Here is a 24,918-nt window from a genome sequence, read left to right on the forward strand (position 1 = left end):
TAGAAAGGAGAGCGCCATCTTAGAGTGATGCAGACCCCCGTAACGCAGCACAGGCCTTCCAGGGCAAGCCCGGGCCAGCTGCACACATGACCCTAAGGGCAGGCGGCAACGACCCCACCCCACGGCAGAGGGGAGCACGGCCCTCGACCGGCTCCACCGCCGCGGGAACCACCAGTGCCCAGGGGCAGCCCGCCCACCGTGCGGTGAAGATCTGCTCTAGAGGAAGGGGGCCGGGAGACAAGGCTAGTGAGGAGGTCATGGAGGTAGAGCGAGGGCTAGCTTTATTGCTTTATAAAGACAATTATTGCAACATACACGAGAAATCTGCCGAGAAAGAGCCTAAGGACAGAAAAATATATCACAGAGATGGATGCGCAGGTGCAATCCCACTTCTCCCAATGGCATGTTCATCATGGAGCCAACAGCATCGACACGAATGTATCGGGAACGAAGAGAAGGTTTCAGACGGCATTTAGACCTCGATTCCTTTTTGGAGAAACTAGACCTGTAAAAGTGCCAAGGATGTCACTTCTAAAACACCTTCTAGGGATCTGGGAAATTCTGTAAAAATTTAAAGATGCACAGTACGTCCCCAGGAGTGGATGACGTAGCCGCTCCCCGCCCGGCTGCTGCAGCTGTGCACACGAACCACCCCGGAGCCTCCCAGGCCTCTCTCACCAGTGACCAGAATAAACAGTTAGGCAGCTGTCAACACACCGGGTCACCTACACACACCTGTATGGAAAGACACCTAAAGTACGTTCAAACAAAGGCAATCTTAGCAAAAGGTCATAAAAATTCTGCATTTTCCTCTAGAACTTTCAAGTTTTTTCATATATAGGTCTTTAATATACCTGGGATTATTTTTGTTTATGATGTGGTATGGGGATTTATGATTTTTCCCACATAGACTTTTTTAAAAGGCAAGTTATAGAAGAATATACTCAATGGGATCTCATTTGTGGTGTTTGTGGGGAAGAAAGTCACTGCCCCCCCATATCTGCATTTGCCCAGAACAAAAGAACGAGTAAGACACGTCACATCAGCCACTTTGGGGGGGGGTGCGAGAGGGATGCCCGCTTTTACTTTGTATCCTTGTGTGGTTTGTATCTTCCCTATGAGCAGAAATTTGTAATTACAGACGGGCAAGAAAAATATAAATATAAATGCCTAAACTGCCCCTGGCACATGAACGATTTGAATTAGAGGTCTCGAAGGCACCACACATGCCCTTCACAATGCAAACCAACACAAGCGCATTTTTGAATGCCCACTCGCTTTAGCCTGAAACGATGGGAACCCTCCACACTTGGGATACACGCTGCATTTTGGTTCTTGGTGGCTAGGTGCTGGTGCAACAGTCACTCCACCCAGAGAGGCTGTGAGGCGAGCCAGGCGCATGGACGCACTGGGCAGCGGTGCCTTCATCTGGTCCTCAGGCCCCCCTTCCAGAGACACCCCACCACCCCACGCCCAGCGAGGGCTCCCTCATCGCAGGTCGGCGCGCTCGGCTGGGACGCGCCAGCGTTCACGGCTGCGGGGGCTGGCCTCACTGTAGGTCCTCACTACCTCGCAGGCTTGCGTTCTGGAGGCCAAGGGAGAATTTCTTCTGGGACTATGAAAAATGTGAACCACCACATGGACCGACTTATACAAGCATCAAGAAAGACTGTTTTTTCTGCAAGATACCTACCAATTCTCCCAAAACTCTGGTAGAAGGATGACAAAGTGGTGGTTACGATGTTACCGAACAGAAAACTATAGTGGCAACAGTGACTGTGCTATGCTCAGCTCCTTAGGTCTAAGCGGGGAGTTCTGGGAGGGGAAGGGACATGCTGCGGGAACTCGTAGACACTCCCCTCTCTTCCCTGAGTACCATCTCCAGCCCTCTGAGCTGGACCGTGGCCCTGCCTGGAGGGAGTGCCAGGGACAGGCGCAGTTCGGACAGACAAGCACCTCTCTTTTGTCATATGACTTTCTTACAAGGACCCCACAGGAATCTTAAAAATGCTTTCACTTATTCAACCCCTCACCACGGTCTACTGAGCATCCTGAAGGGTGAAAGCCACCATTCCACGAAGGCAGACAAGTGGAGGCGCACCGAGCAGGGTCAGCTCTTCCTCGCCTCGACTTTTTCTCTTTTTTAATCTTATTTATCTTCAAATATTCCCAAACCCAAGATTTTCAAGGCAAATGTGATATTTTCCAGTGTCAAAAACTCACACCAGAATTTAAAAATATAAAAAAGTCAAAAGAAAGTGTGAAGGTGACATGCACACCAAAAACACATCATGGAGGATAACGTGATGTATTTGTAACGTAAGAAAAGTCATCAGTTTAATAATTACAATGTAGCATGAGTAGTCAATGCCAGGACACCGTCTGTAGCATTTTCGTGAAGTGTCCCACAGCTGTACAGGTGGCCTCTGCGTGTCCCAGGAAAGTGGAGAAGTGAGGGGCATCGGGAAGCTCGCACACAGCCGGGAGGCACTCAACGTCCAGGACTCGGGCGCACCTGGGCAGGCACACACACCGCAAAGCACGATGGACAGTCTCTGACGCCACATCGCAACATCACGTGGAACTGAAAGTGCTTCATATCTCGGGACAGGAAATGGCTTGTCTCCTCGTGCGTGAAGGGTGAGAGCAGAGCAGTGGCCCCTAGGGTGAACAGTGCCCCTTTCTAACATCCCCATCAATTCCCAACCCCCCAGAAGGTCACATGGAGAAACGGATGCGGTCTGCTCACAACAGGGCAGGTGTGTAGAACTGCTCTCAGGTGCATCTTCTCTGCTCCCTAAAAGCCAAGTAAAATACTGGGTCCACATGAAGAAAAGGTAATGCATCCCACAAGCATCCCGACAGCCGCCCCGCTCAGGGGAGGGACGGGACACACAAGCGCTCTCACTCAGTGCGTCAACCGTTAAGGCAGGTTTCCTCTGAGACCCATCCGGGGATGCTGACGGCAACATCACCCATCCCAAAGTGAGGGAGGGATCAGGCGATGAATGTTGTTCCTGAGTTAAAATTTGCTTAAGACAGCAAACTTCAGTACACTCAGATTTAACTGTTTTCCACTGCAGTGTCTTATGCATCAACAAAAAATGTAAAAATAGGACTTACAAAAAAAAAATCTTCTCTAGTCTTAGCACTAATGAACGAAATGCTAAGTACAGGAAGTTGGCAATTCTGGTTGAAAGGTCTAGTGTGGGCAGGTCAATGCTGGGCCCCAGACACCTGCTGAGCACAGAGCTGGGAGGGGCCAGGCTCAAGCAGCCGACCTACCGCGGGAGACAGGCAGGCAGAGACTGATCAGCAGGCCCAAGGAACAAGAACGGGGGAAACCAGACCACCGCCAGTTCCAAAGCTGCCCAGTTCAAGGGCACCAGAAGATTCTGATGCAGTGAAAGGGTCTCCTGACCAACAGATCACGTCACTGAAAGTCACATCTGATGCCAAATGGGTAGTTCTGAGAAGTCTCTAATGCACGGCACTGCAAGTTTGGTTTTTAAAGATGTAACAGTGGCTCTGTGAAAAAGCTTATCTTGCTCTAAAATCAACCTCTTCAGAGAAGGGCAACGCACAGCAAGCTCCTGTGCCTTCACTGCCGTCTCTGAGGCAGAGCGGAGGCTGGGCTCTATGGCTGAGCCGCCTGCCAGGGGCTGCTGTGGCTTCGAATGCCCCGCGGAGCCGGGATGGGACAGGATTCCTGCTCCATTTGGACTGGGGGGATGGACCCACGTTACACTTGCATTACTTAGGTGGAATTGAAGAATTATATTGCTTTATTCTTGCAGAAAGAGGGAAACACTTTTTTCTCCAGCGAGTGCTGAAGCAGCTCACGCGCCACATGACAACATTGTGGTCAATGACAGACCTGCATACACGATAGTGGTCCCATAAGGTGAGCACCACACAGCCTAGGCGGGCAGCAGGCTGTACCATCTAGGTTTGTCTAAGTGCGCTCTATGATGTTCCCACAACCACCAAACTGCCCACCAGCTCATTTCTCAGAACGTAGCCCCATCATTAAGCGATGCGTGACTGCAGTGCTTGCTGTGCCCTGATGGCAAGCAGATCTCTGAGCTCACATCGGCCCGACAGAGGCAGCCCACCCATCGGGGCAGCTCACGGTCACCCTGGCTCGTCTTCATCAGCTGCAGTGAGATGTAATAAATAACACACTTTATTTACAGGTCCTAGTGAAGCTTTCTCTTTTGAGGGGAGGACAACACAGCCCACCTTGTCAAGTGATCACCCTGGCCCAGAGCATACAAGTCTGTGATGTCCCAGAGGCTGTGAGGACGCCCCGATGCTGACAGTATTCACACGAGGCAGGCAGAGTGTGCACCCGGAGGGGGACACGGAGGTGGGGGTGTGACAACTCCGACTCCTGGCTGAGGCTCAGACGCTCCCTCATTCGGCCAGAGCGCGGCCCTGGGGACCACTGCTGGCCGGGGACTGCGACACGGCTTTCACAGAAGACGTTCAAACGGTACTAAGTATCTCTGCAGACATAAGTAAGGTCAGTCCGTCAGGCACCCTCAGGTGCGATGCTGAGGAGCCTCCTCCCGGAGCGCTGCGGAGAACAAGTCGGGCATCCACCGAGAGCCCCCGGCCCTCCACGGCCTGCTCCCTGGAGTGTGTGGACACGGCTCCAGTCCGCGGACCAGGGCGGTTAGTGGGAAGGGAATTCTTGGACGGGCATCAGCCCTGACAGCAGAGTCGTGGATACGCATTCAAAAGAGAGCATTTACAGGAAACACGTCTGTATGATATTTCTATCTACTCAGTAAAACCTGAAGGACCAGGACTTGTAGTCAGTCACTGCACTTATTGCAAAATGAGGTAATTGCGATGTTAACAGAGTCAGGTAATGCAGTTCAGTCCTCAGGGTCTACACCTCGTGTTTGGATTCTTCAGGACAGTGTGGCCGCTCCTATGTGTGTGATGAACTCCAGCTTGTCCATGCAGAGGAAGATGGCTTTGGTCCAGCCCTGCCCAGCTGGGGCCGCGGGGCCGGCGGCCTGGGCTCAGAGCCGGCCTTCAGGGCGGAACGGAGGGCGTCCCTCACAGGTTGGTCTCGTCCCACGCGGGGTCGTTCATATTCTTGAGGACCTTCCTCACCAGCTTCTCCAGGTCTTTGCGCGCTCTCTGCTCTTCCTCCAGAGACTTCTTCATCTTCTTGTTGTCCTGTAAAGGAAGCACACACAGGACACTCACTGTCCTTGGCAGAGAAGAGGACTTTCCTTTCCCCAGGAGACCTGGGCGCCTCGCGGATGAAACCCCGGGCTGGAGTCTGCCCTGGGCTGCGGTCACGGTGTGTTTAACAGAACTGCCCACGTCCACAGAGACGCTCAGGGCTCCTGACTGCACAGCTGTCCTGGGAGCCAAGACAACCCCAGGTGGAAAAACAGCCCTAATGTCTCCTGTTCCTAACAATCGAACCCGAAAATCTCAAAGGAGGAGGTGAAGTCCCGCAGCCACCGCGGACGCTGCTGAGGGGCTAAGAGGAGCAGCTCTGAGCGCGTCCAGGGGCCCGGCGGGCACCCCAGCACTCTGTGCAGCCCAGACCACTGCGCTCACGCTCTCCTCCGCCTCCCCTCACACCTCCCGCCTTGGGGGCAGGACGTACCGCCCTCCTCGGAGAGCAAGTCCACTTGTACAGACAAATAATATACAAACATACAAAACAGACTGGGTTAGTTAAGTTTAACTGATTCGTTGACCTGGTTTCTTAAGAACAAAGACCGTGTGTTATACAAGAAAAGTGGCGGAGAAGTGTCACAGCAGGAACCTGATAAAATTACTGACTAGATGGAATTCTAGATATTTTAAACGCTAATTCCAACAGACTCTGAGATGGTTGATGATGTCAAAAATAATATATTAAATAGAAAGAGTTTAAATAAGTCACTTTAAAAATTCATTTCCTGGTCTATCACGTTCATAGAACACCAATTATCTGATCTACTGGAATTCGGAAAGACAGGCCCTCCTTTCCGTATTATTTTCCTTATGGACGACCAGCTTCATTTTTAACATAGTGTTTTCCTCTTTTCCCCCATTAAAAAAAAGATTATGAAAACTAATTATGACTCACCTGTCTTAACTCTTGGACTTCATCCTTTAATGCATAGACAGTATCAACAAGACTCCTGAAAGAGAAAACAGAATGAACTCTAGAACAAGAAAGAGGAATGAAGAGGACACACAGAAGCACCTTCCCAGGAGACAAGACACCACCAGGTGAAGTGAACGGTGCTGCTCTGCCCCGTTTCCTGAAGACCTAAGCCCACGCATGTCAGAGCAGCCAGCTTCTGTGCACGGGAGGGGAGAGCCCAGGCAAGTCAACGGCAACCCACGATGAAAGCAGCAGTCGTTTCTGAAGCCAGACTCCCCCTCCCCTCCCCTCCATGCGCCCCCATGCCCCCACCCCTCCCCTCAGTGCATCCCCACGCCCCCATTGCCCCTTCCATGCCCCACCCCTCCCCTCCATGCACCCCCACACTCCCACCCTTCCCTTCCATGCCCCACCCCTCCCTCCATGCACCCCCACACTCCCACCCTTCCCTTCCATGCCTCCACCCCTCCCCACCATGCACCCCCATACCCCACTCCCCTCTGTAGAGACATGCCTGCTTTAAAATACTAGAATATATCTTACTTTTCTTCTATCACTGTCTGACCGTTACTTTTAGTTTCTTCGACTATAATCTTCTCTTCTTCTGGAAGCAAAACTTGTGGAGCAGATTCTTTGCGTGAACCTACCATCATTAAAAAAACAAAAAACCCATAGGTGAATTCATGGCGGAACTAAAAAAACTTGACTATAAATACTACTTACATATTAGTATTAAATCCCAGGGACTGTACATTAAAAGAATACTTTCCAGACAAAATAGGGAATGGCAACTTTTACCAGTTTTCTCTAGCAACGTCTACTGAACCCAGTCCTTTCACGCCTAAAGCATTATAGAGAAGAGGAAATGTTAGCCTTTTTGCAATTTATTAATTGAATCTGGATTATGGATCTTTTAAATTCCGAAATTTTCAATAGGTAGTAAAGGTTGACTATAGTGCCCTGCATATTCTGGAATATTCAGATTTTTTTGGAATAGGTATCCAAATCAACCAAATTTTGAGCCATAATGTTCCAGGAACTTTAGAAAGACCTACCAGACTCTGCAGTAGACACACACTGAGCGTCTATAAATCACTGAGCGTCCAGTGAACTGGCAGTTCAAACATTTAACTCCACAGTAACAGTTACAGATGTTACAGCACAGGGTTTAGAAAAAAGTGAAGTTTATTACTTGGCTCTTTTATGAAAACTTTATTCTGCATTCCCTGGAATATGAACATTTTCTCAACGGAAGGAAGTGAATTGTTCACAACATCAGAGGAATGTGCATGCCACTGAACCAACCTAGGACACTGAACCTAGGGACGTTCATGCCACTGAACCTAGGACAGTGTCTCAGTCAACGTTCGCTGCAAAATAGGTATGCCAGGAATTAACTGGGGAACCCAAAAATGTATCTTAAAAGGTGAAAAAAGAGAATCAAATCTTATTTAAGGATGAAGGAAGAAAATAATCTCTCTTAAGAGAATCTCTCCTGGGGCCAGCGGTGCAGCAATTGTCTCTGTGCTCCGTTTCGGTGGCCTGGGGTTGGCCAGCTCAGATCCCAGGTGTGGCCCTACAACCACTCATCAAGCCACGCTGTGGCGGCATCCCACAGAAGAACTAGAAGGACTTACGACTAGGATATACAACTTTGTACTGGGGCTTTGGGGAGAAAAAGAAAAAGAGAAAGATTGGCAACAGATGTTGGCTCAGGGCCAATCCAATAACCTTCCCCGGAAGATTAGAAAATCTATTAAATAAACAAATAAATAAATAGTCTCTCCTTAAAGGCTATATAGCACTATTAACATACATCATTTATATTTTTGAAAAATTACATCAGATGAAAATTTCAAGGATATAATTCTATCACAGAATACAAACACTTGCAAGTGGTATTGTGATAAATTAAACATTTCTCCATTAAAAAAATACGCTTGGTGTGTGACGTGCAATTAATTATAGAGATGGTGCTTCGACGTGCTGCTGTTTTCCTGGTTTACCTTTGGTTTGTCTTCCTAAAAGTCTGTCAAGTCACAAGACGGCACCTGTTCATCATCGTATCAGAGGGAGGTTCAGTATAACACAATGTTTTAAAGATATCAGTTTAAAGAATAGCTTCACCAGCATTTTATTGCGGGCTTTTACTCCTCTGAATGGAACAAGATTAACAATTACTGTCAACGCTTGATGACAAGAGGGTTCACAAAATGTCACAATGGCCCGGGAGCAGCTCCACCATCTCCACAACAGCAAGCTACAGAGCAAGGGACAGGAGTGTACCAGCCACGGGGCCTTGGCCACGTCCGTCCCTGCCGCCGTGGACATCTGCAGACCCACTCTGTCCCCATCTCCCAGACTGGGAGGAATATCAACACAAGCCCACCGTGAAACCGTGGCGTCAGGAGCCGAACAAAACTAAGATGTGAACCTCCTGCCTGGTTATCCCAGGAGCAGGAAGATTAAGCTCTGGGTAAGCCAGTACAATTCTGTGCTAGCACAAACTTCAAGATCGAGACAGAGATATAGATATCCACTTTACATCAGTAAAGGGAAGGGCTTCTATGTGTACTGAGAGTAACTTTAGCATCACAGTCAAATGCAGTACCTAGAATTCTCTCTCAAGCTGCAGTGAGCTGGCAGACAGGAGCACATTTGTACATAAACTTGTCAAGTACATTTCAGAGGACTGCCCGCTAGCGTTTTCATGCTTCACACCGCACTGCAAATCCTGGACCAGCAGATCTGTCGCTTTCTTCCATCATACCCCTCGATAAGGCCACACTCCACCTTTTCACACAGTGACCTGCACAGCCAGGGAACTGCTTTTCAGACAGAAGGTCATGTCCTCCAAGACATGGTCCCAGAAAGGGAGACCTTTTTAAAAATGCTGTCATGCTGACAACAATCCACCTCCCCGGACTATGACCTGCTCCAGGTGCCAGGGCTCCACGGGGGGCGGCCGGTGCCGGCTGACTTCTTCTAGGCCTCTCTCGCTTAATGGGGATGCCTCTGGGACATCTGGGCCACGTGGGAAATAAGGAAGTAGGTGTGTGAAACAGATTCCCAAGAAAGCACAGGGACACCAGCAGTCTTAAGAATTCTGAAGGCCAAGGAAAATCCTGTGCTGTTGATACAAATGTGAATGTTACCCATGTTCATACAAGGAAAAGTTAATTCATGTGCATCTTCCCTAAAACGAGAAACAGATTCATCAGGAGTCAGATGTGTGCATCATACGTGTAGAAAGCCAATGGCTTCGCTTTAAGTTTCCCCATGAAGAGAAGCAAACTAGTGACGTGGGACAACTCAGCCTGCTCCTGGATTTTCCCCTGTCACCTGCTTGGAGCCCAGAGAGTTGCTGACTGTGCAGTGCATCCGTCAAATCAAGAAGGCATCAGTTGTGGATCTGTCACAGCCAGTTTGTAATACATTTCCTCCAATGGATTAGCTATGAGACAACGGGTTGAAAATTTTCTTACGTAACAGCACTTCAGGAAGATTAAAATCAATGTATGTCTTTTCAATTATTTCTGCATCTTCTAGCTTCCTAGGCAACCTATTTACCTTATGTGTTTCCACCATTAAAATGTTCAAAGAAGATATGAAATAGAATCACAAGGGATGCCTGCTTGTAGAGAAGGGGTTGGACAGCAGACGTGGGCTGCTGCCCTGCAGAGGTGCTCGGATGACCGAACTCCACTCGGCCCGTCCACGGAGGTCCTCAGTCCACTCGGCCTGGCACTGAGCCCGAGCCTCAATCCCACTACTCGAAAAACAGGAGGACCTAACCAACTACCTCTGCAGGGCTGTTCTGAGGACTGATTTAAAAATTACATTTTATAAATATCTTTTTGCCAGATGAACTCATAAACATGAAAGCCTTAAATTCCGTTGTGTGACCTAAGTAAATCAGAGGGACAAAACCTGTAAGAACCGGTGCAACCAGTGCACACGCATGACAAAGGTCTTAGTTTTGCAAATACACTTAAGCATACAAGAATTTAACAACAGATTATAAAAACGTAAGTTAGAGAATGTTATATTATAAACAAAATGTACTAACTGCTTGATTGCTGAAATGTGCCAATGTGAAAAATGCCATTATGGATTCGATGGTGAGCCAGGAGGCTTCTAAACAAAGATGATTTATTAGCCTGCAGACAAATTCATAGGATGCTAACAAGCTGCCTTATTTCAATATAACATATTTTTCTAAAATGACTGAAAATATTTTAGTCTTTCAACAAAACAATAAAGGAACATTCTCCAGTCAGGTTTATTAATAAGTTGGCTATTTCTCTAAGAACAAAGTTCTAGGAAATAGATTTAGCAAGTTGTCTCCAAGATCATGATAGTATTTTTAGAGGCATCACAGCACATTTTCCCTGAATTATTTAGGTTAGAAAAATAATTTAACTGCAGAACTACCAAAAACTGTTCTATCACTTTATTTAAACCCTATGAAAGGGACCGAGACACAGATGAACAGGTTCACGATGGTTCCAGCACAGTGAAGATCTGTCTTTCCCAAACTTTGTACAAAACACAGAGTTGTGTGTTCTGGGAGATCACAGGGTCCTGGCAGCACACACTTCCGGACAATGCTCAACGCTACAGCCACCGCCTGGAGCTCCACCGTGCACATCAGCATGCCGAAGGTCTTCAGAAGGTTTTCAGTAAAAGTACCCATTCAACTTGAATTCTGCATTTCCTAAATTCATCTGAGTGCTAAACTCTCTTTTTCTCAGCATCAATATTAAAATTTGCAGTTTTCTGGATGGCGGCTGGAGGAGCACCACACCAGTCCATAATCCTATCTGCGTCTATAAATACACACACTCAAGTGCTGGTAGGTTTTGTTGCTGTTGCTCAATGTGAGACCAAATACAACGAAACAATAATTTATACTTAGCATCAATCCAGCATCTCTCAAACTTGAGGACTCCAAGAACATGTCTGCAGATTCTTTGGATCCAGCCACCAATGCTCCCTGACAGACACACAATGACAGTTCCACGCTGTCACCAGCAGGGGTCGCTCTGCGGTGCGCAGATAGGGATGGGAGCAGGTGCTGAGACCCCTGCGGGACTCACCCAGAGGTGTGATCCAGAAGCTGGAGACACACTTAGAACCCTGTCCCCTAAAACAGCCCCGGATCCCCAGAGCTTAGCACCCTGCCCCCTAAAACACTCACAGAGAACTGTGGGTCTTAGTTTGAGAAACACAGATTGATCCAACACTTCCATCTTAGTGACAGATGACTTGACCAGGCAGCAACAGAGTGGTACCCAAACCCCAGGGCGCCGTCTTGGCTGTGCGACACCACCTCAGGCCTGATGTGAGGACACATGACTGTCCCCCCCAGGCACTCGCACGGTGTGTGCATGGGTGAGCGAGCTGGCCCACAGTAAAAGCCTAACAGCAGTGTAGGTTTGTCAGAAAAGAACATCTGCCAGTCTGGTCTAGGACATTTGTAGCAAAACTCACATGACTTCTTAAATTCGTAATCTTTCTAAAATCTGCATCTAATTACACTCAACCGAAACTAAGATAACTTTCACAATGAAGCAAAATATTACTCTTTAAAAAATCTACTTAGTAAAATCTCTCCAAAAGGCCACTTTGTCACTTATGGCTATGCTGAGATTCGAATTCCTTTTTCTCAGTTCTCTTACGAACGCCCTGCGTCTGTTGTGCCTCCTCCCAGCCCGCATGAAGCAGTGCCTCGGCCTTTCCTTTCATTGTGCTCTTCCTAGTCAGCTGGGCATGTGCTCCACTCCACAAAAATTAAAAACTGACCTTAGTCTAAATAAAAAATTTTTAAAGCTGGGTTTTTTTCCATTTATGTACAAAAAAAAGAGAGAATGCTTCTTTCTGAAGACGAACCTCCCAGTGATTGAAAATTTGATTTAAAAAAAAATTGGAGGGAAACAGATGAAATACAAACGTTCAAGGAGTGACTCTGTATTGTCTGGAGCCTAAGAAAGCGCAAGCTTTGCTATCGAGGCGGACAAAAAGTGTCACTGCCTGGCCTTCCTCTGAAGATGCTATATTCAGGGGACAGTCAAATCATATTAAACTGCAAACTATGCTACTCCCCTCCCCCCATGTAACAAATATTAAAAGCCACGGGCTAGCAAATGCAAAATTTATTTCAACTGTACATAACAGATGTCTTTTTGTTGTTTTATAAAACAAACACTTCATTGCCATATGCAACCACAAACAATAATAGGCATACTGTACAATACAATGCAACGTTCAGGCGTACATCCAACGGAGTCTTCCAATGGCAGCCGCCCACCAAAAACGGCTTCCCCGTTCACAGATAGAAAGCACAATATAGAGACACTTCTCAAGGTCTTATACCACTATATACACGTTACTGTGTTTTGGCAATTTTATGCAAAACACATAATTGATATAGCTTATATACTTGTGGCAAGTGTTAATTCAATGGGAACACCATTTAGGCCATTTGCAAAGGGCCAGGTAATGGCTTAAACCTACCTTCTAGTTCAGATTCTTCATCCTTTCATTATAATACTAACTGTACACATAGATATGACAGAATTGCAAGAACATAAGGTACTATTTCAGCATGACCACTGCCACTCAACACTGTGTTCAGGCCTGTGGCACTAACACTTCCAACCAGTTCACAAAAGCTAATGGTGGCAGACATTCAAAACAAATCCAAACAAACAGAAAGCCAGCTTGTTATTCTGCAATGACCTCAGCATCAACAAAAATCATCATCAAAATGGCTTTAACTGGTACAAAAAAGAATGATGGGAAAGTGTCAAAACCTTGGTGTAGAGAAAATGAAAACAGCTTATTAAGACAATCCAAATGATACTGGTGTTAAGAAAACTCCAAGTGCAGCAACTGTATTCAACATGGTGGTACACAGAGCACAGGACATGGGCCACCCAAGTTGACTGAGCCATGGCAAAGGCCTCGAAGCCAGCACACCAGTGGCTGTCATCTCAAAGCACACAAAAAGATGTCCTACTATTAATATCAGCAAAAGTGACTACTCTGTAGAACATAAAACAAAATTGCTTCTAAATTCATTGCATGGTATTAAGTATATGAACTTCGTAGTTATCCTATTTCCCCAAAAATTCCATTTGCTATTTGGCTGAACATACATAAACCCCATCTGTACTGTGGGTTAATACTGAGCTCTGACTAATGGTAAAAGATTGCTCCTCAGCTTTCTTATTTATACTAACGATATAAAAATATGAAACCTCCAGATGGCATAAACAGTCCAGTAGCTACTTGGGAACAGATACTTGGAATTATTGGTTTTCCTACTGACCTCGCTGCATGCAGTCCTGAAGCCGTCTGACTTTCTAAGCTACAGGCTACTGCCGGGATCCCTAGCACCTCTGGGCTTGGGGGCTCCCAGGAAACAATGGTGTCATGCATCAGAGTCGCCTCTGTGCAAACGCGATCAGCACACTGAATACATGGGTTTGCGAAGGAGGAGTAGGGGGAGCAGGGAGAAATCGCAGCCGTCCTGAAGAAAGGAGAAAACGATATTTCCAATGTCTTATGGCATTTTGTTTTCTGAAGCTGGTTTTAATGAATACTTAAAACACAACCTTAAGGTTCCATTTTAACACCAAATACAGCATGCGTGGGAGAGAACACAGCTCCTCCCCTCTAGCGATGACCAGACGTGATCTGGATGCCACAACTGAACGCAACAGGTCACATTCAGTTCTTTTCGAAGCAGTGATATCTCCTTACAACAAATCCCAGGAAAGTGGGGGAGGCCCCCACTTCTGAGATTTCCTGTAAGTGACTTACATGGCAACTTAGTCAGTCTTAGTGGACTCAGCTCTCCCCATCACAACCCCCAATGCAGGTTACATTCAACGGGGCTGCTGTAAGTGGCGTTTCACTGCAGCTAGTGGCTGAAAGCAGACGACGTGTCCAGCACAGGCGGCATGAGAATGGATGTCGGGGTGCACCAGGCTGTGACTGAAGCCGAAGCTCTCGCCCTCTCAGTTAGGCCACAGGCCTCTCTGAACGGAGTCTAACCTACACGTTCAGAGGCTGAATGTTGCCGAGTGCAGACTTCAAACATTCAGCAGAGGTAAGGCTTGCTGAGCGCTGTTTAAGAGAAATTACTCCAATTAAGGAAAGTTTGGTGTGATGATGTGCGTGTCTGAGCTCTGACCATAACTGGGCCTTTGGAGAAGAGGACTCCCACCCCCGGGCAAATGGGGGGCACGGAGACGGCCATGTGTGGTAAGTACCAACCATAGAGCTGTGGGGCTGCAGACAAGCTCTCCTGTGCTCCTGCCAAGGCCCAGAGCCCATGCTGGCCCCACCAACACAGGGTTCCTCGTGGTCACCAAATGCCCTGAGGGTCCTCAGAACACGTCTGTCTGAACTGGACTCACAGTGCTTCTGTGGTGTGTTTCCCCCTCCTGATTTCTCCACCACTCCTTGACCAGTCCATTATACAGACAAAATTTAGATCCCTATATGTTAGGCCAGAGTCTCGTCCATGTTGCTGTCACTTAGATCACAAGCCTGTATGGTTTCAGTATAAAATATCAAAGTGTACATACAGCTGTATCCAAAAAGAAATGAGACAGTTGCTACACTGAGAAAAACCAAACCATTTGGAGCTATAGAACCACCGCTCAGGTCCAGAGCCCTCAGGATAGGCTGTGTGAACATACCATCTCCTTCAACAGTCAGTAACTTGAATGGATAGTCAAATCGGCAATTAAGCCTCTACAATTACAATGGGAAATATCAGAAACGCTCTCAAAAGTTGTTAAAATATCACATAAAAGAGACAAGGAACAGCAAGAAAACATCTAAGAAAAGCAGGCTGCGATACAACAAGCATTTGTTAAGAAAAGCTCAGAAGTGCATTAGTTCTGGTGAGAGATATATGAGCAACAGCTCTTACGAGATGTAGAACCCATTCTGTAACTATGGGCTGTCCATATACTGTCATAGTCAGAGTCTTCCGAGAGGTCTGAAGGCTCCAAACGAGAAAGGCTACTGCGACGACCCAAGGAGTCTAGACTTGATTGGTCATCATCAGCCAAGACGTGATTATGCATCAGGTCAGTGCCTTGCCATGCTAAGACGGGGAGGGGACAGGTGTGACAGGCAAAGGTGGGAGGAGCAGGAGGACGGACAGGAAGAGCCACAACCAAAAACATGAAAACAAAAGCAAAAGGTGATGGGAAGAGAAGGAAAAGAGAAAATATTGTTAAAAAATGGCAACAATGTTCATTTCTGCTTATTTATGGCTGGATTTTAATAACAAACTTAGCATAATCCTTAGAATAAAACTAGATCAATTATTATTTAAATAAACCTAAAACACGGTATTGTTTCCAAATTGTTCTCTTTTAAAGATATTGCTATTAAGTCCTCACTTAAGAAATCTTTTACATACAGATGGTCCTATGGACATCTGACAAGCAAGCAAGTCTATCTCACATTCTATTAACAAACAGTCTTATTCAGGACATTATCTGTAAAAGGAACTGTTTATGTGGTTAATTAAAAACTGTTTCCTACTCGTTAAGTGGATATATTGAATGCAAAACACTTCCAGAGGGCTTCTGACTGATCGGTCAGCTCTCTCTGCGCCAGAAGTCGCCTTAACGCTGAGTCTGAACTTACCTTATCAGACTAGGACCACAGTAACATTTGCGAGTGGGGGCGGACTAAACAGGGTCTACCTCCCTCTCGTTCCCCTCTCCTGGCCCCCACCTGCGGGGGGCAGCACGTCTCCACCCCTCGGAGTGCTCCCAGTGCTCAGCAGTGGGAACAGGGACAGTGGGCAGCCCTGTGTGTACCCACATCACCCACCCTGAGGCAGACCCTTGCACTGGCAGGAGGAGAGACATGAACTGGTAAGGCCACCGCGTTAAAAGGAGGATGACAGGAAGCAGGCACAAATGGGAGAACAAAAATAAGCCCAGAAGTGGATGGCAACTGCGAGCGATGACACTGGCCAGGCAGCTGTGAGGGAGCCATGCAGGGCCAGGGCGGAGGCTGCTGGAAGGACACCCTCAGTGGGAACCAGGGGCCCCTCCTGATGGGAACAGCACACCACAGCAAGCACTGGCTCCATCCTGTTCCTGCTTCCCATCAAAGTCAAATCTGTTCCCAAACCATAACAAGAACAAGCAGTGGACTCGTTTGGATTTCTTCAACAAAATCCCTGTACTCTACGAAGGCCATTACTTCCGTGAGACACAAATCAACACCAAAGCTGTCTGGTTTATAAAGTCTTCTTGGCATCCAAATGTATACTGAACAGAGCTGAATAACAGGTAAGATACATCATCCTAACTGTTGTTATGCAGCATTTGATATCAAAAGAGCGGCTTTCACTATGATCTCATCTCCAAATGTCTTTCCAGCATAAGGGATCAATTTTCCCATCCTACCTGCTCTTGAGAATGTTAGGTTTAAGGCCATATATGGCTGTATATGTATATATATAAATGAGGCTGCAGAGTGGTTAGCCCATAATATCAGCTAAAACAAAAATTAGTCTAATGTCCAATGCTTTTCCTGCACAAGAGACGTGGAAACACATCATATAGGCCACGTGGCAAGAAAAGACCTGCACAAACTCAAGGCCTCTCCTTTCAGGCAGTGAAGTGAGGCCACAGGCACATGGAGGGGCCCCGTCTCTCAGATGAAGAAATGCGCTTGCATGAAAACACAAAGTTCATACTACCTGGCCTGTTCACTTGAGACTACCAGGCTAAAATTTTATTTCAAGTAACTGAAGTTGAGATGAGTAATTTTTAAAAATCTCAAATTCAAAACCTGAAAACTATGACAACATTTTATAGCCTATTACTTTAAACATAATCTCTTATCAAATATATGAAACTCTAATACCTTAAATGACAACCACCCATATTTACAAATTACTGCTTGACTATACACAGGCTCATGCCACACTTAGGCCTCTCATCTCTCTCCCACTCTGCTGACCAGTCACTATGATTAGACGTTTTCACCAGAGAGAGTATGGACAAAAAGCCTTAATGTCATAGGTCAACTGTGTAAAATACTGGCCATAAGGAAGTTTCTAGATCATTTGCAGAGCCCTCGCTTCATAGATGTAGTCACCCCTAACAAAAGCTACAGCAGCTGAAAACTCCTTTCCCACCTTTTTTTCAGCACTAGTTTACAACAGGACATGCACTGATTCGAACCACCACATGCAGGTGGTGAAAATGAAGGTGGGATAAGCGACTGGCCAAGAGTCAGGGTGGAAAGGGAACCAAAAACACACGATCTAACAGAAACCAGTTTTTATGCCAGAAGCAACATACAGACCGTCCAGTTCTCAAAAAAACAAAATCTCAACCCCACCACATGCAGGAGGAGCCCTGTGGTGCCCATGGCCCCAGCACCAGCCAGGGACGAACAGGCCACGGCACGGCACCCCACGGCCACCACGCTTGCTCCACTCTCCAGTGCTCCACTCTCCAGCGCGGGGCAAGCTGACCAGCCCACCTCTCCAATGCCCACACAGTGATCAAGGCTTCTTCACGTAAGACAGTAAATTCAGTGGCACTAAAATCTAGCAAATAAATTAGTTGCTGTCTACTTCTAAAAGTTTAAAAATGCAATCATAAAAAAAAGAGCTAAAAGAACCTTTGCTCTAGGTTTATACTTTTGACAATAATTCTAAGAAGCTAAAAGAAAAATAAAAATCCCACTATCATACCAACAGTTTAAATAGCTTGAATAAATGAACTGAATGAATTTTCTGCTATCTTCCACACATACCGTCTGTAAGCAAAAGAAAGCTGTACAAACTCTGGCAGTGCCTCACAGTGAAAGGCCTCCCAGCGGGACGTTCCCTAGAACGGCCTATTTTACGACAGCTCAGTGGGTGTCTTACGTGGGTTAGGGATGCCAGGCCCCCAGGCCTCACTCACTGAGGACTGGGGTCAGGCACGCTGCCGAGCCGACACGGCCCAGCAGCATACTTTCCTTCAGACTGGCGGGAAACTAAATGACCACCACGACCCCCAGCACATTCCTGTGGCCCTTACTTGAATTGAGCGTCTGCCGTGTCTTGGCGCTTGTGCAGTAAGCTTCGATGACTTTCAGGATCTGCGCATCTTCTTCCAAGGCAGCTGTGCCTGTCAAGAGACATACAACACGTCACGACCAAGCTACAGACGCCGAGCACAACATGCCACCACCCAAAATAACTAGCGGAACCAACTGGATGAGTGCAAAGTCACCAATTCAGCCAAAAATGAGGACAAGACAACTTTCTGGTCCGATAACTGTTTTCCAATATTTACAGAATAGTTATATTCAAAAGGATTTTTAGTTATTTAAAAGTTTTTTTTTATCTACAACATATCTGGTAGAGGGCTAACGCCCCAAATACATAGTTGTCTTACTATCCACAACAGAAACAGCATCCCCCATCCTGAAGCTAGAGAAGGGCGAGAATTGGAAACAAGCAGTTCACACCAGAAGAAGACAGTCAATAAGAAAAGGAGTGAAAATTAAAGCACCAGGGCTTCACAAACCAGCCTGTCAAAGCCACATGAGCCTGACAATTCTCAGTGCTGACGTGGACGGCGGAGAGGAAAACCCTTCCCTCCACCCACAGCAGGTGAGAATAAAGACAGGCACAACCCTCCCAAGACGTGACTTGACCATATTTATCAAAGGCTTTAAAAAGCACATTTCCAGGGCCCAGCCCAGCAGCGCAGCGATAAGTTTCCGTGCTCTGCTTCGGCGACCTGGGGTTCACCAGTTCAGATCCTGGGCACAGACCTGCACACTGCTTGCCAAGCCATGCTGTGGCAGCATCCCACATATAAAGTAGAGGAAGATGGGCACAGATGTTAGCTCAGGGCCAGTCTTCCCCAGCAAAAAGAGGATTGGAGGCGGATATTAGTTCAGGGCTAATCTTCCTCCAACAAAAGAAAAGCACATTTCCTCTGACCCACCAATATTCCTACTAGAGATTTACTCTAAGAAACATATAAAGCACAACCTGGAGCTCTTCCTTCAACTGTGGATTATTCCAGACACTGGCTTCACTGATACTCAGAGATCACAGGCACAGAGAATAGAACCTTCCAGACTAAAGCATCTAACAGTATTAGCACTGGGCACAGAGCCTCACACCCAGCATACTTCATACACTGTATGGTTAAACTCTTTCTCTGTTTTCTGTTTTTCTAGATTTTCTAAGATATTACTTGAATACATATTTTAAAAGGCTCACATACCCTAATAAAAAAACATGGAAAGAAAGGGAAGCTGAAATATTTATAAGCTGTATCATAAAGCCTCAGTGTCACTGTATCATAGTAAGATAGACAGCCGCAGGCAAGTTAAATATTCTCCACTAAAAAATACATTTTAGTCCCAAGAGTTTAAGAGCTACTGAGAAAACGACCTTTTCCCTAATTTTGCTAACTGGGAGCAGTCTTTCAACAGGTTTCCTGTAACAAGCTCCTCCTTCAGGAGTAAAAAAGATACCGCTTAACTAGTTTGACTTTCAGGACATGTTGCCAGGTAACTCCGACAGGCAGGCCACTCCCTCTGTGCCAGCAGGAAAACAGCCTTTATGAGAGAGGTGGCCCGTCCAAGTTATGTGATCAGATGGCCGTTGTGAGACACAGGTAAGGACACTCGCACCATCCAAAGCACAGGGCAAGCACCACAGCGCCAGAGAGGGCGCTAGCTCCCTGGGACGGGGGGCTGAACGGCCCTCACTGGCTGCCATTCATCACAGAGGCTGGAGAAGGGAAATACAGGAGAGGGCGGCACACGTCTTCCGTGAGGCACAGACAGCTCCACGGCCCAGACACAGTTCCAGGGTTCTGAATGTACCAGGTTAAGTAACCTAGGAGATCACAGAGCGACTCTGGAGCAGGCACGTGTACTGAGCACTCACCATGCACAGACACAGTCACACAGAGGTCACACAAGTTTCTCCTCCAATCCATGCAAAACCCTTGGTTTCCTCTTTACATTCCAATCCCCCTTGCAAAGTCTCCTCTGCCAGCTGCTCATCTCCCTCATGTCCTCAGACTCGGGCTCTGTCTGTCTCTTCTTCCGTCTGTCCTGTCTCACGGCTTGAGAAACCATCTAAGCAGGGAGAACGACTCTGGGACTCCGCCCAGCAGCCCAGCCTGGCCCTGGGCTGAGGCCTGCGACTCTGTGACCCTCACAGTACCTGTAACCCACCCTCAGGTGCACAGGCCGAAAGCCCCACTCTCACCCTGCATCCGGTCCGACAGCACCGCCCCTGGGCCCACAACTCTCAGTCGCGGCATAGTGACATCTGGGTGAGAGGATTCTCTGCTGCGCAGCTGTCCTGTGTGCTGCAGGGTGTTTAGCAAAGTCGCCCCCAGTTGAGAACCACTGCTGCAGGCTCCAGCTTCAAAGAAATCTGAAGTCCATGTTTCAGCTCTGTTGTCATCTGGCCCAAGCCACCATCATGTCATCCTCACCTGGATTACTGCATAGCATTCCCTGGCCTCCCTGTTCCCACCTCTGCCCTCTGTCCTCAACACAGCAGTCACTGGTCCAGTGAAAACCAGTACCATGAGGGCCAGCCCGGTGGCGCAGTGGTTAAGTTCACGTGCTCCACGTTGGAGGCCCAGGGTGCACCTGTCTGGATCCTGACGTGGACCTGCACTCATCAAGCCATGCTGTGGCGGCATCCAACATACAAAGTGGAGGAAGATGGGCAGGGATGTTAGCTCAGGACCACTGTTCCTCAGCAAAGAGGAGGATTGGCAACAGATGTTAGCTCAGGGCCAATCTTCCTCACTAAAAAAACCAAAAACCAGTCCCATGAAGTCCTATGTTCACAACCGGACTGCAGCTGCCTGCTGCCAGCACCTGGGAGAGCTCTCCCCAGACATCTGCTCGGCTGGCTTCCTCAGCCCCGCAGGCTACCATTCAGACACCTCCCCAGCCATCCTGTTTAAGACAGCCACACCACATCCCCCCGCACGTCACACCAGCACACCTGCCATCTGCCTATCTGGTCCCTCGTCTGTATCTTTCTAAAACGTAGCTCCATGGGGCAGGAGTTTCCACTGTTCACGGCTGTGCACCTGGCACACAGCAGCACTGAATAAAGACCTGTGAAGGGAATGGTCCCTCATCTGCAGCCTGTCCCAATGCCTAGCCCAGTGCCCTCACACAGAAGGCACTCAACAAATGCTTGTCAAACGAGGGGGTCCACCAAACACCCCAATCACAGCTCGGAAGGGAGGGCCAGGCGTCCAGCTCCAGGTCGGAGTCTCCGCACCAAACGCACGGCCTCACCAGCCGTCTCACGAGGTGTCCTGGGAGCGCGGCACTGCCCTGCACGCTCGTAATCTGAGGAAGACGACTGCTAGGAAGGCAAAATACAAGGCGCCCCTGTAGTGTACGCCAGGTGACGGGGCAGGGAGAGAGCTCCAGGCCCGTCACTGCCTTCGCTTCTCCAGCTTACCGCCCCCCATGCGAAGTGACACGTGGTGCAGCACGCCCACATGCAGGCTGCCTGTGCTCTGGGTTCACGTGCAGCTGCTGCACCACACTGCCCCTTCCTCAGTGATGTCAGCCACACTCACGTTCTGACTACAAACGTTTCTCCCATATGCCTCCTTCTGGAAACGAGTCCCTGAAGGATCCCAAGTGGGGATGAAGAAGAAGAGGAGCAATGCTCCAGGAAGTCAGTCAGGCCTGGACAGAACCGGGGCGAGCGAGGGGCACGGCGCAGAGGGCAGCCGGCTGAGAGGGACAGGGCGGGGGGCAGCGCCCTTGCAGGCAGCTCTCACAACTGCTCGGAGGCCCCTGCCAGGCACCTGTCCCTCTCAAGGCTCTCCTGCGGTGCCAGACAGCCCCACAGCCGTCTGTCCACATGGAACCCTGCCTGCCTGCCACACGGGGGAACGAGCTCGACACAGGAGAGAAGTGGGTGAGCGTGTGCACGTGTGTGAGCTGATTCTCCCCCATCACTGGCTTCCAGAAATAGCTGTACTTATTCACGCGCCATTAACTGAGCATCTCCCATGTGCGAGGAGCTCCTTGTGAGAGGCTGTCTAAGAACCAGGAGCTGAATTCGATGCTGCCTGTGGCGTTTCTCAAGTTTACATCTGAGCAGCGGGGGTGGTACAACAGTCAGATCAGTCTGACAGAAGAGAGACCTCCAGCAACAGACCAGTGTGGGGTGCAACCTTGACACGTGGAAACACCTGGGCGAAGGGGGACAGGCAGAGCAGGTGTCCTGGGTCCACCCTGCACCCCTGGTGGGTCTCCAGGTGAGGTGATCAACACAGAGACTGAGAGACAGCACACAGCTCCATCAGGGGCCACCACTCGTGTGCTTCATCACTGGCGCTGGGCATCCCTCCTGACGGCAGGGTTCCACACTCAGACGGTCTGCGGCTCCCGCTGCTCAAACAGGCTCCTTGAGAAGCGACACTAGGGCTCAGCCCCGACCTCTGCCTGCAGTCTCCGGAGAGCCGCCAGCCAACTCTCCCCCCAGTGAGCGCCAGGCCTGTGCGAGACGCACCGGACCGTGTCCTCATCCACACGCCGCACAGACTCACTTTTCCTCAGCGCGAACTCTTCGTCCGAAGGCTTCCGCTCAGGCTTCCGCTTAGGTAGCAGCTTTTTCATGGTCTTGGGACTCTTACTGAGATCCTAGGGAAAGGAAAGGGAAGAAAATGCTGACAAACGCCAGAGGCATGAATTTTTACTGGCAATTCAGTAAGGGTCGCTGTGGAGGTGTCAAGCATCAGCTTACTGCAACCACTCACTGTCAAGAGCTCCCTGCTACTTTCAGCGTGATTTTTCTTTGCCAGCCGCTGGGAGTCAATTTCAAACCAACAGGGCACTGACTCTGCTATAAACCCTCATGTTCCTTGGATCCGGCAGCACCCTGACAACACAGCAGCGGTGCTGCAGGCGCAGGTGGGCCGGCAGCACCGTGATGACACGGCAGCAGTGCTGCAGGGAAAGAAAGGACCGCCGGCCGAGCGTGCACAGGATCCACACGCGCTGCTAACTCGGTAGCAGACCCATCTGCCACAGCTAACTAGAAAGACCTGAGGAGATGAAGCCTATTTTTAAAGGAAAGGTAAGTAAAGAATGACTTCTTTAGGAAAATATTTGAAGCCTCAAGGGAGAGGAAAAGGGCATCAGATCAGCCTGTGGGCCTTGAGTGCACAGGCGAGCAGAAGACAGAGCACCAGCTCTCTCGACGGTGCATTCACGCCACTTCAGAGCTCCGGGCACAGCAGGAAGGTCTCCCCTGACCTCCACTGTCCAACTCCTAAACCCGTGCCGAAGAAGAAGGTGAGCAACAGAGCAGGACAAAGCCCCCCACAGCTGGGGGACAAAGTCTGACTGCCAAGCATGTGCTGAACATCGACATAAAAGGCTGTCTCGGGCATCATTTAAATCACAGACTGTCCAAGCATTTACAGAGAAGCCGCGACTGAGAAGGTGACTTGGGCTGTGGGATGAAGGAAACTGAAAGCACACATGGAACAGAGTTTGATATTTAAAGGTATCTCTTCAAAACGTTTTCCATAAAATTAAAAATTCTTAAATCTCTTGGAAATGCAGCAGATGTCAGTTCCCAGAGAAATCAATGCGGCATGTGCGCTGTGGCTCCCCTAATTCAAAGTGAAGAGACGGGAGAAGCAGGCAGCATGCTGGACGTAGCACGCACACGCAGAGTGTGCAGGCAAACACAGGCCATGCCCAGCTCCCGGAGGGCAAAGCCGGCCACATGGCAGTGTTCCACTCCTGCCACACTCCAAGATCACCCTCCACTAAGTGTTTGTAGGTGCTGGGCAACACCGCCAACAATTACAGAGCAGGAGACCTTTTCTCCAACGTGGGGTCCAGCAAAGCAACTGCAGCCGACTTGCAAATCCAGATGCCTACGCTCACTGCCACACCCCCTCCCTCACCCTTCTGCTCCTCTGCTCATCACTGTCACGCCAGCTCTCCTCCCCGCTAAGGAAACACCCACCAGCTGGCCTGCAGATCTGAAAACATGCAGGTATGAAAAACACCCATGTTCTTCAAGCAACTGCCCGTGATGAAGAAATTTCTGACTCGGGCATATGTGCCCAAGCAAGATGTATGTCATAAACCAAAATTCATTAAGAACGAAAAATGTAAAGAACTGACTGTAATTTATGTAGTACTTTTCTATGTGTCTTAAAATACTTAGAGCTGCTAGCAAGGATGGAGGGAGGGTCTGCTCTAGGTCCTTCAGCAAACGTGGCCCTCGACTGAATGTGGAGACACACGCCAGGCCACACATCACCACGCTCACACTCACCATAACCACACTCACACGGCTGCAGTAACCATACTCACGTTCACACTCATGATAACCATATTCACTATGGTGATAACCATCCTCACATTCAATCATGATAACCATACTCACATTCACAATACTCACACTCACTCATAACCATATGCTCACCAAACTGACATTCACACTCATGATAACCATACTCACACTCATGTTCACACTCACGATTACCATACTCACCCTCACACTCGATAACCATATTCATATGCTCATACTCACATGATAACCATATGCATGCAATAACATCCTCACACTCACATTCATGACAAATAACCACAATCACACTCACTCGTGATAACCGTTCTTACTCACGTTCACACTCATAATAACCACACTCAAATACACATAATCATACTCATGCTCACACTCATGATAATCATACTCACATTCATACAAT

The 24,918-nt window shown here is 48.4% G+C and overlaps 1 protein-coding gene across 6 annotated transcripts in view; it reads right to left on the reverse strand.

Annotated features, from left to right (window-relative positions):
* Nucleotides 1-986: 986 nt before the first annotated feature.
* Nucleotides 987-24,918, reverse strand: part of ARHGEF7 (Rho guanine nucleotide exchange factor 7) — a 155,394-nt gene continuing 131,462 nt past the window's right edge. For all 6 annotated transcript variants that reach the window (XM_046663779.1, XM_046663775.1, XM_046663780.1 and 3 more), the window contains 5 exons: nucleotides 22,735-22,828; nucleotides 18,205-18,294; nucleotides 6,668-6,767; nucleotides 6,104-6,158; nucleotides 987-5,193 (listed from right to left, as the gene is read on the reverse strand). In XM_046663779.1, the coding sequence (XP_046519735.1) occupies nucleotides 5,071-5,193; nucleotides 6,104-6,158; nucleotides 6,668-6,767; nucleotides 18,205-18,294; nucleotides 22,735-22,828 (462 nt within the window). In that variant the 3' untranslated portion in view covers nucleotides 987-5,070. The remainder of the gene's footprint in view (nucleotides 5,194-6,103; nucleotides 6,159-6,667; nucleotides 6,768-18,204; nucleotides 18,295-22,734; nucleotides 22,829-24,918) is intronic.

This window comes from Equus quagga, chromosome 6, assembly GCF_021613505.1.
Source record: "Equus quagga isolate Etosha38 chromosome 6, UCLA_HA_Equagga_1.0, whole genome shotgun sequence".
NCBI classification, from domain to species: domain Eukaryota; kingdom Metazoa; phylum Chordata; class Mammalia; order Perissodactyla; family Equidae; genus Equus; species Equus quagga.